This window comes from Leopardus geoffroyi, chromosome A2 (assembly GCF_018350155.1).
Source record: "Leopardus geoffroyi isolate Oge1 chromosome A2, O.geoffroyi_Oge1_pat1.0, whole genome shotgun sequence".
NCBI classification, from domain to species: domain Eukaryota; kingdom Metazoa; phylum Chordata; class Mammalia; order Carnivora; family Felidae; genus Leopardus; species Leopardus geoffroyi.
Genome location: NC_059331.1, coordinates 7,454,581 through 7,468,536, shown reverse-complemented (window position 1 = coordinate 7,468,536; position 13,956 = coordinate 7,454,581). Strand labels below are relative to the sequence as shown.

At 57.9% G+C, this 13,956-nt stretch overlaps 1 protein-coding gene across 1 annotated transcript; it reads right to left on the bottom strand.

Annotated features, from left to right (window-relative positions):
• Window positions 1–286: 286 nt before the first annotated feature.
• Window positions 287–12,790, bottom strand: PIN1 (peptidylprolyl cis/trans isomerase, NIMA-interacting 1). Its single transcript, XM_045491829.1, has 4 exons — window positions 12,659–12,790; window positions 10,403–10,615; window positions 1,802–1,912; window positions 287–908 (listed from the first exon to the last, which is right to left on the bottom strand). The coding sequence occupies exons 1-4, from the start codon at window positions 12,714–12,716 to the stop codon at window positions 799–801; spliced, it is 492 nt and encodes a 163-aa protein (XP_045347785.1). The 5' UTR covers window positions 12,717–12,790; the 3' UTR covers window positions 287–798.
• Window positions 12,791–13,956: the final 1,166 nt, after the last annotated feature.

Below are 13,956 nucleotides of genomic sequence, written 5' to 3'. Positions count from 1 at the left end.
CAAGGATCCCCTGCAGATCCCCAGCTCCACCTGGGTCTGCTGCATGCAGAGATGTGGGGCCAGTGCACTGCTCTTGCCTTCTAGAACATTCTTGAACACCCGAGTTCGAGGACCACTGGCGCTGACTGGTGTCTTCCCCGCTAGGAGCCCCCGGGGCCCAGGATGAAGAGGAGCTTCTCAGGGAGGAAATGCAGCTTGGACACTAGGGACGGCGGAACAGGACTGCCACTCTGACAGCTGCCCCCTCGCCTCAGCGGGGAGGGAACGAGACACAGGACAGCAGAGCAGTGGTTCCAAGTTTAATGGAGGGCAAGGGGGTGCTGCACTGATGCTCAGCGAGGCCCCAAGGCGGCTGGGCGGCCCGGGCCCCAAGTGGAGCATGTGCTTTTTGCAATTGAACAGAGGAACATAGCATAACCAGAAACAACCGGGGGCCTCCTGCCCCCATCCTGGACTTGGGTCGGGGGACGCAGGGGGCAGCTCAGCTGACTAGGCCTTCTCTTTGGGACGGGCCACCCCCACCCCTTCTGTCTGGGAGCCTCCCCACGCAGCCGCCCTTCTGAAGTCAATTCCTAAAGGGGAGAGGAGTCTGGCAGGGACAGCCCCAACTGGGGGCAGAGAGGGAGCCCCCAGTGGTGAAGAGCTCCCCCACCCCCGGCCATTTTGGGAACAATAAATACTGTGACATTAGCAGGGAGGGGCACCTGGTGGCCAGCAGGGAGCAGCAGGGTCCGTGGGCCCAGCCACCCGTCTAGCCCCGCCCTACCCTGCAGGCCGGGCCTGGGCCACCCACACCCCTCACTCCGTGCGCAGGATGATGTGGATGCCGGAATCCGTGAACACGGGCCCGCTCATCTCCCCCGTCCGCAGTGCAAAGGAGGCGTCTTCAAACGGCTTCTGCATCTGACCTGGGGAAGCGTGAAGGATGGGGCGTGGGGGTCAAGACATGGCCGCGGGCCACGACCGGGCAGGGCGGGCAGATGGGGCTCCCACCTGCGCCGAGCCTCCTGCTCATCCATCACGCGGTTTACGGCCCTGTCACTGTGGGGCGGCAGGGCCATTAAGAAGCCCCAGGAAGCCTGAGGACAGCATGAAGGATGGCAGGCAGAGGTGTTGCTGTGCACTTAGAGACACATTTCAGTGATGAACTCACCTCCCTGGGCCCCCCGATCCCAGCCCCCGCCACATCATCTGTCCTGCCTGCCTCGGCTCACAGCCCCTTGCCGACACCGCCCCCCTCCCGCCTCACCCCATCTCTGGCCCGGCCCTGATGCTCTGCAGACCCCAGTATGGAGGGGGAGAGGAGGAACAGGAGGGGGTGGTGGCTGATCTCCTCTGTTCCTCCCGTTGCACTGCCTGAGCCAGACAGGCCTAAAGCCAGGGCTGCTACCCTCCCCTCACCCTCCTCCCTTCTCTCCTGCTGTCCCCACTCCTGAAGGTGGTGTTGGGAGGGGCATTCTAGGGGACAGGCCCTGGGGCGCTCAGGGGACTCAGCCTTATACCCCCAACAGGAGGAGAGTACCTACCTTACTGGGTCTCTGATGGGGACAACTGCACAGAGACACGCAGACCGACCCCCCCCCCCACCCCAGGACTGAAGGACATCAGGCAGGAGGCTCTGTGGCCCAGCCACCCCCAAGCAGGGCAACCACTGAAGCTTGAGGGATTGTGCTGCCACCTGGTGGAGCCTCAAGGCTTCTGCAGCAGGGACCGCCCCTCCCAACCTCTACCTGGCTAGGGGACCCCCACTGATGGGACAGAAGCCCCCCCCAGAGCTCGGCAGTGCCCATTCCTTGCGCACCTCTGCTGAAGGCACCCAGGTCTCCCCTGGCCTTGGCCGAGCTGCAGTCGCTGAACTGTGAGGCCAGAGATTCAAAGTCTTCCTCTCCTGACTTGATCTTCTGGATGTAGCCTGTAGACATACACGAAACGGGGACACACAGGGAGACGGCGCGTCAAAGGCAGGCCGGGACGAGGTGGAGGGCTCCAGATGGAGGGCGGCATGCAACCCCTGCCCTACCTTGCACACATGCACATGTGAACACTGGCCTCACACACATCCACGAACGCCTCCCCACCCCCGACGTGTGTGCAGTCACACTGTCCAAGAAACGGTGCCTTCCACATGTGTGCACACCCTGGCCCTGCAGTGGCCTCGACAGTCATGCTGGGCTCGCCCCCCATCCTTCCACCCCCGCTGTCACTTCCACCGCCTCCCCCCACAAATGGGACATGAACACAGCCATGACCTCTTCCTACCCTGCACACATACATCGGGGAGGACAGCAGAAGGCTGGGCTGACATCGAAGAGAGATGCTGGGACCCAGGCTCCCCCTCCCACCCAGTCCAAGATCCCCCGGGGGCAGGGACGGGGAAACTTTCTAGAGACTTTTAGGAGAAAGGGAGGAGGCCGGGGGACCAGGCCAGCTCTGCCACAGGAGCCGGCTAAGTCCTCAGCCCCTGGGCCTCAGTTGTCCAATGTATAGAAAGCGGGATGAAGGTCCAGGCTGCTCACTGGGGCATTGTGAAGAGACCACAAGGCAGCTTAGGTGGGACACGTGTTGTTCACATCGACTATGGCCCCAGAGGTGGCTGACACAGTTCCCCCAGCTGTCCCTAAAGGATGTGTTGGTACCAGGCATTGGATTTACCCTCTGTGGGGTGCGAACTGTCCCCACTGGGCGCCGATTCTCCCTGCGGGGAGAGGGAGGCCGGGGGCAGCACAGCGCACCTGGGTGACTCACGTGTGGGGCGCAGAGTGCGCGGGAGGGCTGTGTGTACACCGTGGGGAGGAGCCCCCAGTCGCTCTGGAGTCCAGGCAGGAGCTCCTGCAGCCAGAAGCCATCCCCTCCTCCCCTAAATGCTTCCCTCCTGCTCCAACCAGCTGGCCTGGCACATGAGTGAGTGTTCCTGCTAGTCTGGTCCCTGCATCACCACCACCCCCCACCCCACCGCGGGTGCAGCCACTGGGCGGGGCCCCCAGGACATCCAGCCCCAGACCACCAGAATGGCCCTTCACCTTGAGCTGCTCCCACGTGGCTTCCCTGACAGCTACTCTCCTGGGGACATTCCACACACCCACCCAGCCCACACCGCAGGTGAGGATCACCTGTCCTACCTGCCAGTGCGTTTCTGAACACCACCGTGACACTCCCTCCACTGATCCTGTCTGAGCGCCAGAGACACTGCTGATTAATCTCTCTCTCGTGCACTGAAGCCCAGAGACCCAGGCAGGGCCATCTGCCTGACGCTGAGCTAGCGCAGACTTTGCGAGGACCACGACCAAAATACACAACCATGACCACACACGTATCATTCCATCTTGCTGCACGTCAAGGCAGCAACCGATGTCCTGGAACCTGATCTGCCTGGCTGCTTCCACGGCTGTCCCCACCACCCTGCCTGTCCCGTGTTCCTGTCACTCTTGTCATGTCCTGACCATCCCTTTGCCTCTGAACCATTAGCCACTTTCCAGCAGGCCACAGTGACACACAGCACGGTGCCCGGCACGGGGACCTCGACAGATGTCACTTGCTGTCACAATTCTCCCTTCTGTGAGGGCTATGCATCCCAGTGAGAACGCTACCCCTATTTCTGTCTGATCTGTCCATCCCTGGTCTCCCTCGCCCGCACGTCTCAGTCTGGTCCGGTCGTCAGTGTGGTCCGCTGCCTGGTCAGAAAGGCTCGCCGATGTCACACAAGCCCCACCCCCTGTAGGCTGTGGTGGCCTCTGCCTGTACCGCCCTGGTGTGGTCGAACACGTCCCTGGGGTGGCCAGGGGGCCCCCCTGTGCCAGCTGTGTCCATCCGTGATCCAAGCTGAACCGGACATCACGAACACAGGCCTCCTTCTCCATTCCCTGGGCTTCTGCTTATCGTTCCTTGTCTCACCTGGGCAGCCTCAAGATTCTGCCTCCTTTCCTTTCTGTGTGGACCCCAATATGCTGGCTGGAGAATCCTGAGCGCGGTGCTCCCCGCTGTACCTGCCTGCCTCCGGGAAGCATAAATGTCCGCACAGGCCCCGCACCTGCAGAGCCAGGCCCAGCCCCCCAGCCCAGGGCGAGCCCCTCCTTGCCACATCCTCCAGCAGCTGGGGCCGTGAGTCAGCAGGGATCCCTGAGGCTAGACGGCCTGGCCGAGGTACACATACACTGAAAATCTAATAAAAATTAATAATCTAAAAATCTAATAAAAATCTAATAAATCTAAAAATCTAATAAAAGCCAAGCTTTTACCCGCCACCGTTCACAGCACCCAAATCTTTCCCTGGCCAGCCAACTCTCAGAAAACATTCTGCTTGGACAGGAGCCTTAAGTGACTTCAAAACAAAACAAAACAAAACAAAACAAAACAAAACAAAACAGGGGCGCCTGGGTGGCTCTGTCGGTTAAGTGTCCGACTTCAGCTCAGGTCATGATCTCACGGTCCGTGAGTTCGAGCCCCGCGTCGGGCTCTGTGCTGACAGCTCGGAGCCTGGAGCCTGCTTCGGATTCTGTGTCTCCCTCTCTGTCTCTGCTCCTCCCCTGCTCGTGCTCTGTCTTTCAACAATAAGTAAATGTTAAACAAAAAAATAAAAAACAAAACACTCCTTTCCAATCTCCCCTTTCTAGAAGTTGACCTTCAGGAGTCTGGCCCACAAGCCAAGATGCGAGGGAACCCTCAGAACCCTGTGCATCCCCTCAGCTCAGTATTACCCCATCCCCCATGACGCCCCTCCCAGTCCTGCCCTGCCCCCAGCACCTCAAGGCCTTTGCTTAATGGTCTCCTCCTGCCTGCTGTCCTCTGGCCTCACTGAGGAGCCTTTCCTGAGACCCCCACTGCACGAGGAAGCCTCCGTGCATTTACCAATGTCCTGTCTGTGGTCTGTCAGTCACCTCATACTGAGAGGGCAGGGCTGGGCTGTCCTTGCTCACTGCTGGGTTCCCAGTTCCCAGCTCTGTGCACAGAACAGGTGCTAATGCTGAAGAAATTCATGAATAAATGAGACAGAAACAGGCCACGGGGAAGGAGGGAGAGGGATCCCCCTCAGCTCTTCAGGCAGAAATGCTGGAACCTCATGTCTTTTTTTGTGCATCTCAGATCCAAATGCTCAAGAGAGGGTGAAAAGGAAACCCTCCCCTGCCCGCCTGGCAATGCCCTGGCCTAACCTGCCCACATCAACACCCCTCACCAAGACAGCACCCATCCAAAGGGGCTCCAGTTGAGAGCGAGGCAGACCCAGGGGCAGCCTCTCAAGGACCTCCCAGTCTGGAGTGGGGAACTTCCACCTGCTTCAGGAAGGGCAGATCAGGAGCCCCGGAAACTGTGTGCACGACAGCAGGGCACCTGTCGCTGCTGACAGATCACGGGCTGGCCGGCTCAGTGCGTCTCTGAGGCTAAGGAGGGTAAACTCCGGACCCCAACTGTTGCATTCAGACCTCAGCTCTTCCCATCCTGAGCTCTGTGACCCTCTGTGGGGGTGACTGCCTCTCGGAGCCTTACTTGCCTGGCCTGTAAAATGGGCTGATTATAGCAGCTCCCACCAGAAGGGCTACCAGGAGGGGTAGTTACTGCTGGAACAGTGGCTGGGGTGAAACAAGGCTGACAGTTACTACTTGTCAGTCCATATGTCAGGGACTGAATTGTGTCCCCCCAAATTCATATGTTGAAGCTTCAACCCCCAATGTGACTGTATTTGGAGATGGGCCTTCATGCAAGTCATTAAGGTTAAATGAAGTCACAGGGGAGGCCCCTGATCCCATGGGATTAGTGTCCTTATAAGAAGAGACACCAGAGAGCTCCATCTCTCTCTCCACACGTGCACACGCCAAGGAAATGCCACATGAGTGCGCGGCGAGAAGGCAGTTGTCTCCAAGCCAGGAAGAGTCTTTGCCAGAAACTGGATTGGTCAGAACCTTCATCTCAGGGGTGCCTGGGCGGCTCAGTCAGTTGAATGTCTGATTTCAGCTCAGGTCATGATCTCACAGTTTGTGGGTTCAAGCCCCGCATTGGGCTCTGTGCTGACAGCTTAGAGCCCGGAGCCTGCTTCAAATTCTGTGTCTCCCCCTCTCTCTGCTAACGCTCTTTCTCAAAAATAAACAAACATTGGGGCGCCTGGGTGGCTCAGTCGGTTGGGCGTCCGACTTCGGCTCAGGTCATGATCTCGCAGTCCGTGAGTTTGAGCCCCGCGTCGGGCTCTGTGCTGACAGCTCAGAGCCTGAAGCCTGTTTCAGATTCTGTGTCTCCCTCTCTCTCTGACCTTCCCCCGTTCATGCTCTCTGTCTCAAAAATGAATAAATGTTAAAAAAAAAGTTTAATTAAAAAAAAAAATAAACAAACATTAAAAAAAAAAAAAAAGAACCTTCGTCCCAGACTTCCAGCCCCAGAACTATGGCAAATAAATACCTAGTCTGTGGTATTCTGTTAGAACACCCCGAGCTAATACACCATAATCATTTAGGTGAAAGTGAGTGAATAATGGGGTGGCCTCTGACTCTAAAAAGGTTCAGGGACAAACTAGGGAAGGGGCCTGGACAGAGAAAAAGGTGACAGGATTAGGTCTGCTGTCCCAAAAGACCCAAGATCCAGAAGGAGGAGCCCAGAGAGGCCAGAGACCCAGCCTGAAGCCAGCACCCACCCCACACCTAACTAATCCATTACCCAGTCGTCCTGATTCTGCCTTCTCAACTCTCCAGAATCTGCTCCCCTCACCCCTCCCTGGCCCATGAGGTCACACTGCTTGGAGCTGCAGGGCCCCCAGGCCATCCATGCAGGTACATGCAGCCAGCCCCTGCTAATACTCCTGAGTCACTGACCTTGTGTGGGGACACTAGGTCAAAGGTGCTCACTGACCCTCGGACCCCGGGTGTGAGTATGTTTGAGGGGACTGCTGCTCACACCGGGGCCTCCCTGGGACCCTCAGGGATGGGGAGCAGGTGGAGAGGGCTTCTCCACAGCCCAGCCTCCTTACACAAGGACACTGGCAATGACAGGCAGCTGGCCCTCAGATCCCTGACAGGGCCTGGCCATAGCCCAGCAGCTGCAGTGGAGCCGACACTGGGAAAAGGTGCCTCAGCACAAAATGCGGACACTGGTTCTTACTGCGGGCAGCCCGTTCCCTCGGGGCAGTGGGGGAGCGCCGGATCTAAATGGGTACTGGTGAGAGTCAACCCCAAATCCTGATCTCCTGATCACCCGGACCGAGCCCAGGACGCAGGGAACATCCACCTTCACGAAGAGAAAACCGGGCCCCGACACCCCAAGCTTGCTGACACGGCACGCCCGAGCGTCTGGTTACAAAGCGCACCGTGGCCCGGGCCATCTCACTGTGCTCTCCTAACGACCCCCCGGGAGCCTGTCCCAGCCCCGCTCCAAGACACCGAGTCAGCAGGCCAGGGTCACCGGAGGGTCTGCGCGCTGAGCGCACCAGGCTCCCGAGCCCCTGCCTAGACCTCCGCACCCGGCCACGCGTGCCCGAGTGACGGGGGTCGTGTGGGGACAGCAAGTGCCAGGCACTGAGCCCAGTGCTCTGCTGGGCAGTCAGCTGCCGGCCCCTGGATCTCAGGCCATCCTGTCTCCATTCTACAGATGATGCAGCTGAGGCTCAGAAAATAAAGACACTTGCTCAAGGCCTCACAGCTGGCACCAGGCTCCATCTCCGTGTGACTCCAGGATGGGCCACACTGCTTCTGACCTTACCCTACTCCCACCCAACTAATCCGTTACCCAGTCCTCCTGATTCTGCCTTCTCAACTCTCCAAAATCTGCTCCCCTCACCGCTCCCTGGCCCAGCAGGTCACACTGCTTGGAGCTGCAGGGCCCCCAGGCCATCCGCGCAGGTATGTGCAGCCAGCCCCTGCTAACACGCCCGAGTCTGCGCCAACTTAAGGTTAGGCCCCAGAGCCCGGCTACTTCCTGGGAGCACCTCCCAGTCAGTTACCCCTTTGCCAAGGCCTAAGCTGACCTCAGCACCCCCCCCCCACCACCACAGTATCAGCCCACCAGGCACACACTCGTCCCTCCTGGAGACGGGGAGGCACCCTCACCTGCCCCTCCCAGGCAGTCCCCAGGGTGTGACAGCCTTCCTTCCAAGCTGCGCTCAGATCTCCCCATGCCCACCTGCCTCAGCCTCCTGCCATCTCTCGCCAGGATCGTTCCAAGGGTCTCCCTCTCTGGCCTGGGTGCTCTGATGAACCTGGACCCTCTCGCAGTTGCCCCCAACAGCTCTTCCTTGGGCTCCTCAGATTTCAGGAGTCCCTCCCCAGACTGCGCCCCTTCCCGAGTCCCCTCCGCCACTGGTGGCACCTCCTGTCACTCGATCTCCAAATGCCTATTACCTCTTACCCACTCTCGTGGCTCCAAAAGCCTCAGGACAGGGACCATTTGAGCTGGGAGGACTCGAGAAGTCCCCTCGTGATTCTCTGGGCTTTCCCCACCTACTTCCTCTGCTTCCCCTGAGGCGGGCAGACCCCCTCTCATCGCTCACTGCTAGACCCAACCAGCTGGGCTCCGGGCACCCCCGGCCTCCCCGGCCCTTCACCCTCCAGCCACACAGCTCTCTCCTGAAAGCAAAGCGTCACAGGCCCAGCCCCCAGGCACATGGAGCCGTGTGTTTCCTGCCGTCTCCAGAAAGGACCCAAACTCTTCAACTCATTCAGAGCCTTCCTCAACCTGGCTGGGACATGCCCTTGAAGGGTCTTTCCCAGAGTCCTGGCTACAGCCTTGCCCTAGGCCTTTACTTCTGCCACTTCCTCTGCTAGGAATCCTTCTCGCTTCCCGCTGCTTCCTGAAACAATGCTGTGAGCAGGGACTGTAGGCCAGGCTGTGTGTTGAACGCTGGGAATATGGTGGGAAGAAAGCCAGTCCCTGCCTTCACGGAGCTCAGTCCAGATTCTGTGCATGAACTCTGCTCCTCTCTATAATGCTGAGGTAGGAGGCTCACAGGGGCCATGCACGGATCGTGCTAGACACCGTGGGGAGTGGGGGGGGGCGGTGCGTGGGTTTGGGTAAGTAATATCCTATAGGCCAAATACTGGGATGGGATAGTAAAACAGCCAATACTGACCAAGTGTGCACTTGGCCAGGCCTGGGCTAATAACAACCACCCTAATGACCGCCAGCAACTAGAGAACATTTCCTGGACACCAGGAACGGTTATTCAGGCTTTAATGCATTAGGTCAGAGTGCTCACAACTACCCTAGGAGATAGGTTCAATGGTCAAAATACTCATTTTACAGGTTCAGAGATGTTAAGTAACTTTCTCAAAGTCACAGAGCCAGGGCTGGGGCAGAGCCAGATGGGAACCCGGGCTGTCTGGGTCTGGGTAAGGCACTGGTTATATGGGGTAAGAGCAGCCCAGGAGGGGTCTGGGGTCTGCGGTGGCAGAGCCTGAATGGATGATAAAACCACACGCGAGATCCAGACCGGCACCACCCAAAAGAACTTGCCGTTAAGGATAGAAATGTTTTCTATTTGCACTAAGATGGCAGCCGCTGGCCACATGTGGCTACTGAACACCGGAAGTGCAGCCAGTGTGAGGAACGGTCTCTAGTATTAGTTTTAATTAATTTAAGTGAAAACAGCCTTGTGTGGGGAGTGGCGGCCATACCCAGCAGCTCTACACCAGGGTTTACAACTTATGGCCCCTAATGAGCTAAGTTCTGCTTTTGTAAATAAAGTTTTATTGGCACATACACAGCCGTTTGTTTACATATTATCTCAAGCTGCTATCCGTTACAAAGCAGAGCCGTATGCCTACAAAACCTAAACTATTTATTACCTGACCTTTTAAGAGAAAGTCTGTCTGCTCACTACTGCTTAGACCATGGAGGAACCATGGAACAGAGACATGAACAGCCTCTTCTCTCAGGGCAGAATTAATTAACCAAAGTCTGCTAGCAAGTTCTAAGCTGCTACCTTTCCAACCTCTCTCCTGACCCACCCACATATGTGCCCCAGAACCCTGATCGATGACATTACCAGCAACAATAACTCCCACTGGCCAAGGGCCCACCGTGCACCAAACACTCTCACCTCACTGAATCCTCACAATGGGCCTCAGAGGCAGGTGTGTGACGGTGCCCATTTTACAGAGGTGAAAACTGAGTCTCAAAGGAGGTTGCACAAGTCCCCCAAGGTCACAGAGCTTATGGGGCATGGCTACCATCTGAACCCGGGTCTGCCAGCCCCCAAGGCTGGGCCCTCCCTTCCTAACCTGGCTCACCCTCCCAATGCCAGAGAGAAAGAAAAAGGAGAGACAGCTGGGTGGGCGAGGCTCAGGTCGGGTACAGGCACTTCTGTGTCAGCCAACGCTGACGGCTGAATTAGCTGGGGTGATTTCCACAAGGCCAGCTCTGGCCCCCAAGGAGCGGAGACCCCTCCACACCCCCCCCCTCCCCACAACCCGTTTCCAGCCCTGCTCACCATTAATCAGCTCCAGGGCCTCCTCCTTGGTCCTGGTGATCTTCTCCTGCCGCCAGGACGAGGGCCGCCGTGACTGGCTGTGCTTGACGAGCAGGTGTGAGCATCGGACCCTGGTGGGCTCGCCCTGTCCATTTTTGCCGCCGCTGCTGCTGTTGCCACTCGGCCGCTCCCACTGGCTGGCGTTAGTGATGTGATTAAAGTAGTACACCCTGCCTGGAGGGGGGGGGGGGGGGGCAGGAATTCAGCTGGGACCTGCTCACAGGACGCCACCCTGAGGCCAAGATAAGGGACTGGCCGATGGGATGCCTTCATGCAGCGAGTCCACTGTGTCCTACACCACGTGCCACTGGCCCCTCAGGGAGCTAACGTTCTAGGTGGGGGCAGAGAGGCACCAGACAAGCAAATAAGACAACATCACAACTTTAGGTGTTGGTAACTTCAAGGAGGAAAATAACCCAGGGTGACAGAAGAGAGGAAGCCAGGGGGACACGGAACGGATCGGAGCACGTACTCGGCAGCCAGACTGCCTGTCCAAATCTGGCTCTGTCACTCGCTGGATGAACTCCCCTCCCCGGGCCTCCACGTTCTCAACGCATAAAATGGAGACACCGGGACCCGCCTGTCGGGCTGTTCGAAGGGAATGAGTTCGCATCTGTAACATGCTCAGGATAGTGGCCGGTACACCTGAAGAGTGTGGTAGCTATAACCTCCATTTTAGAGACGACAAAAACGAGGCCTCCCTTTCCCCATCTTTGGTAACGCTTCCTGAGTATAAACTCTGCTCCAGGAACACCGGGTTGGAGGCAGGAATTACACCCAGGGTGTCAAACACAAAAGCTCTCTTCTTAATCCGTACTCGGTGCACAGTGCTGCACAACTAGGGACCAGCAGGGCTGGGGGCCAGACATTACCCAGGGCCTGAGGAGCGTGAAGGAGTGAAGGCTGCAAAGAAGAAGATTGAAGTAGGACCCAGTAGAGCCCAGGCACCATTCCAGGGGCTGACATTTTGCCTGGGCTGCGTGGACAACTTGCACCCTGCACCATGAAGAGCTGAATGTCACCCCTGAGGAAGACCATCAGGGAGGGAGGGGGCAGGCAGAAAAGGCAAGAGAGGGGGCCCAGAACTGGGCCGAGCATCAGATTCATCACGAGGTTGCAGCCACAGAGCGGGGCTGGAGCAGGCTGGGTGAGAGCTGAGCCACTGACCGACTCTAAAACCTTGGCAACGGCCTCTATCCCCCCGAACCTTGGTTTTCTCATCTGAAAAGAGGGAGTGAAGCGAAAGAATAAGGACATAACTTCATGGGGTTAATGTGGAGGATAGTGATGATACACGTGAAGCGGTCACCAGAGTGCCTGGCATTCAATTAACAGAAATAACTGTGACTGCAATTTTTATGGGTTATGGAGGCGGTGCAGTGAAATGCTGGGCCTGATCCTCAGGAGTTTGTGGTGACAAGGGCAGGGGGCTCTGCAGTCAGACCGACTGGGTTCTAATCTAGCCCCTGCCCCCCTGGAATGAATGACCTTGGGTGAGTTCCTTAAGTTTCCCGACCTCAGTTTCCTCACCTGCAAAATGGGGATAGTAACTACCTACCTCCTACAGTTGTGGTCATTCAGAGAGCGAGAGAGAGAACACACTTAAAACACCTGGCACAATGCTGGACGGTGAGATGAACGCGCCCTGTTATTGATATTATTATTGTGGATAAGCCTGAAATCGGGCTCCCAGCACAGGGACCATCCTGAGGCAGAACACCACCGAGCGGATATCGCAGACTCAGCATTAGGTGGGGATGGCAGGAGTAGGCTGTGCACCCGAGGCCGAGCACCACCCTGGAGCCACGCCCTGAGCATGGGGTTGGGGTGTCCTTCCCCAAGAGTGTCCCCCGGGCCCAGCGGGGTGCACAGGCGTTCCCCGGGGACGTCAGGTGCATTAGGCCAAAAGGTGTCAGCCGGATGGGCAGGGAGGGCTAGGGCCATCCCCCGGGGGAGTGCTGCGGAATCACGGGCCCTTTACCCCCCCGGCAGCGCGCAGGGTCTCTCCGGGCCCGCCCCTTGCCTCAGTTTCCTCCGGCATCCCCGCTCCAGAGGTTCGCAGCCCCCACGGGGCGGGCCCGGGCCGTTACCCTGGGAAGACGCGGAGAAGCCAAGACCCCACGGGAATCGGGCGGCGGCGCTGCGCCCGAGGGGCGAGCTCGAGCCCTGCTTCCGCGGGCCCGCGCGGCCCCGCCCCAGCCCCGACCCCCGCGGCACCTGAGCTGCGGCTCATGCGCTTCTCCCAGCCGGGCGGCAGCTTCTCTTCGTCCGCCATCTTCCCTCCTGCCGCAGCGCCCGCTCCGCCTCCGCCGCACCGCCTATGCCGCCCGCGCCCACCCACCGCCGCCGCCGATTGGCTCGGAGCTCCTCGCATCGGGGCCTGGCGACGATGCTCATTGGGCACCCCAACAGTCCGGAGAGGTGTTCTGGCCTCCTATTGGGTAGCACCAAGACTGGGCGGATCCTCCCCTCATTTTACCCGGGTCCCGCCCCCGTACGGCCTCACCCCGGTCCCGCCCCCTTCCTCACTCGGCCCCTAACTGGTAGAGAAGGGAAAGGAGCCCGTCCTTCTCAACGCCCTTTGGCGAGCTACAAAGAAGTCCCGACCCCATCTTTTGCGTCCTTCGCCACAGGCCCCATCCGATTGGTCCCTGCGTCAGTATCCCGCCTTCCTAAACCGTTCCCGCAACCCCCCATGCGGAAGTGCCTGGGTGGTTTGGGGGTGACGGCAGCCCACGAGGTATTTGAAAGAGTTGGTGCTGCCTTAGTTGTTGCCATAGCGACGTAGTCGCCTTGGTGATGAGCCGCGAAGAACCCAGAAGCCTAAATTTGGCTCCTCCATCCTCCCTCTACCCACCTGCTTTCTCCAGATGTCCAAAGCTATCTTCCCACCTCTCTCGCTCTCTCTTTTTTTTTTTTTTTTTTTTTTTTTTGGGCAAGGCTAACCCTGTCCGATGCCACTGACCCAAACATCTTCTACTTCCTTTGGAACCTACTTTACTTAGGTTCTTGCCTCTCAGTCTGGCTCTTGCCTCTGTCCTGGGTGACTGGTGGGTGTTGGCATTACCACTTAGCTAGGGACACAGGAGGACCCGCCGATAGGAGGATGGTGAGCTCGGTTTGAATCCATTTAAAGTTGAGTGTGCACCTGTGGGACACTGAGGAGGTGCCTGAGGACGGGCTGGAGACAGAGATGAGAGGCACAGACACCAACAGGGAAGAGTACGATGATAGTTCATCTGGAACTAGACCCATGTGACCATTAAAAAGAATGGGGCGCAGTGATATGAAATACAGGGAAATATGTCTACAAGGAATCTGAGACAGGATGTAGTAGGTTAAGAGAATTAAGGAGCTAGATTACTTTGGTTCAAAGCTCAGCCCTCCATTTGCTATGACCTTGAACAAATTACTTAACCTCTGTGCTTCAGCTTCTCCATATGCAAATGAGGATAAGAAATAATATTTATCAGGGGTGCCTGGGCGGTTCAGTCCGTTAAGCATCCAACTTGATT